At 47.2% G+C, this 1,265-nt stretch overlaps 1 protein-coding gene across 1 annotated transcript; it reads right to left on the bottom strand.

Annotated features, from left to right (window-relative positions):
- Positions 1-377: 377 nt before the first annotated feature.
- On the bottom strand, positions 378-1,121 carry LOC108525363 (U3 small nucleolar RNA-associated protein 14 homolog A-like). The gene is made up of 2 exons (XM_017866363.1): positions 891-1,121; positions 378-793 (listed from the first exon to the last, which is right to left on the bottom strand). Exons 1-2 carry the CDS (start codon positions 1,029-1,031, stop codon positions 695-697), a joined length of 240 nt encoding a protein of 79 aa, XP_017721852.1. The 5' UTR covers positions 1,032-1,121; the 3' UTR covers positions 378-694.
- Between the last annotated feature and the right edge of the window lie 144 nt (positions 1,122-1,265).

Genomic DNA, 1,265 nt, shown 5'->3' with positions numbered 1-1,265 from the left:
TTTTAAGACAGTGTCTCACTCTGTCACTCAGGCTGGAGTACAGTGATGTGATCTTGGCTCACTGCAACCTCCACCTCCTGGGTTCAAGCAATCCTCCCGCCTCAGCCTCCCAAGTAGCTGGGACTATAGGTGCACATTACCACGCCTAATTTTTGTATTTTTAGTAGAGATGGGGTTTTGCTATGTTGGCCAGGCTGGTCTTGAATTCCTTACCTCAAGTGATCCACCCGCCTCAGCCTCCCAAAGTGCTGGGATTACAGGCATGAGCCACCGTGCCCAGCCAGTTTTACCAGTTGCCCAGGTTGGTCTTGAACTCCTGAGCTCAAGTGATCCATCCACCTCGGCCTCCCAAAGTGCTAGGATTACAAGCATGAGCCACCACATGTGGCCAACAAGTTTCAAAGAGGCAAAAAGGCAGGAAGGAAGCCCTATTGGCCTTAACAGCTCTAGAATTCAGAGCTCATTCTGCAGAACCACTCTGTGATGCCTTGGAAGGTAGAGAAAGTAACTGAATAGTCCCCTTTTTGGCAAAACTGTATGAGGTTGGTTTGTGGGGAACAAAAGGCTAGTCACTCCTGTTTGGGACCTCATCTACATGACTCTAGTTGCCGCATCAAAGGTTCTCTCCAAAGAATTTATGATGAGCCACATGACTTTCTTCTGTGGAACCAAAGGCCAATTCACAGGGGCTTCCTTACTTTTTACTTTTGATTTTCTTCTCTCTTCGAGCCTTGGCCTCATAGTAGGACTGCAGAGCCCGAGCCCTCTGAAGCTCTGCTCGGCGCATCTTTGCCTACAACAAATGACATTTACAGTGACATCTGGGCCAGAAGACAAATGCTAGGAGAAGCGTGGCATGCCTGGGTGTGAAGGGCCTATGACACACTTACCTCTTCCAGGCTCATAGCTTGGAGAGAGGCCTTTTCCACGGGGGTCAGTAAAGGGTCTGCCACTGGCTGCTTGTTCTTATGGAGGAGGTTGAAAATTTCCTGCTCCAGGGGAGTTCTTGCCTTAAAGAAGCAACAAAACATTCTGAGTCTTAAGCCATGCTCTTACAGCTTTCTTTCTTTATATTCCTATGATTATCTAACTTATGACACTATAATTGGAATCATAAGTGGATAGGATTGGCTGTTACAGCAAGAGAAGGGGGTTCCAGTCTTCTTGTCAGCAGTGTAAATAAAGCCTTATTTGATTCTTATATGACAACTTCAGCAGGGAGATGCTGAGGCTACTCTCTAATACTGCTGAGAAGGATCACTGTG

This window comes from Rhinopithecus bieti, unplaced genomic scaffold, assembly GCF_001698545.2.
Source record: "Rhinopithecus bieti isolate Rb0 unplaced genomic scaffold, ASM169854v2 scaffold_42637, whole genome shotgun sequence".
Classification (NCBI taxonomy): domain Eukaryota; kingdom Metazoa; phylum Chordata; class Mammalia; order Primates; family Cercopithecidae; genus Rhinopithecus; species Rhinopithecus bieti.
This window is presented reverse-complemented; position numbering and strand designations above follow the sequence as displayed.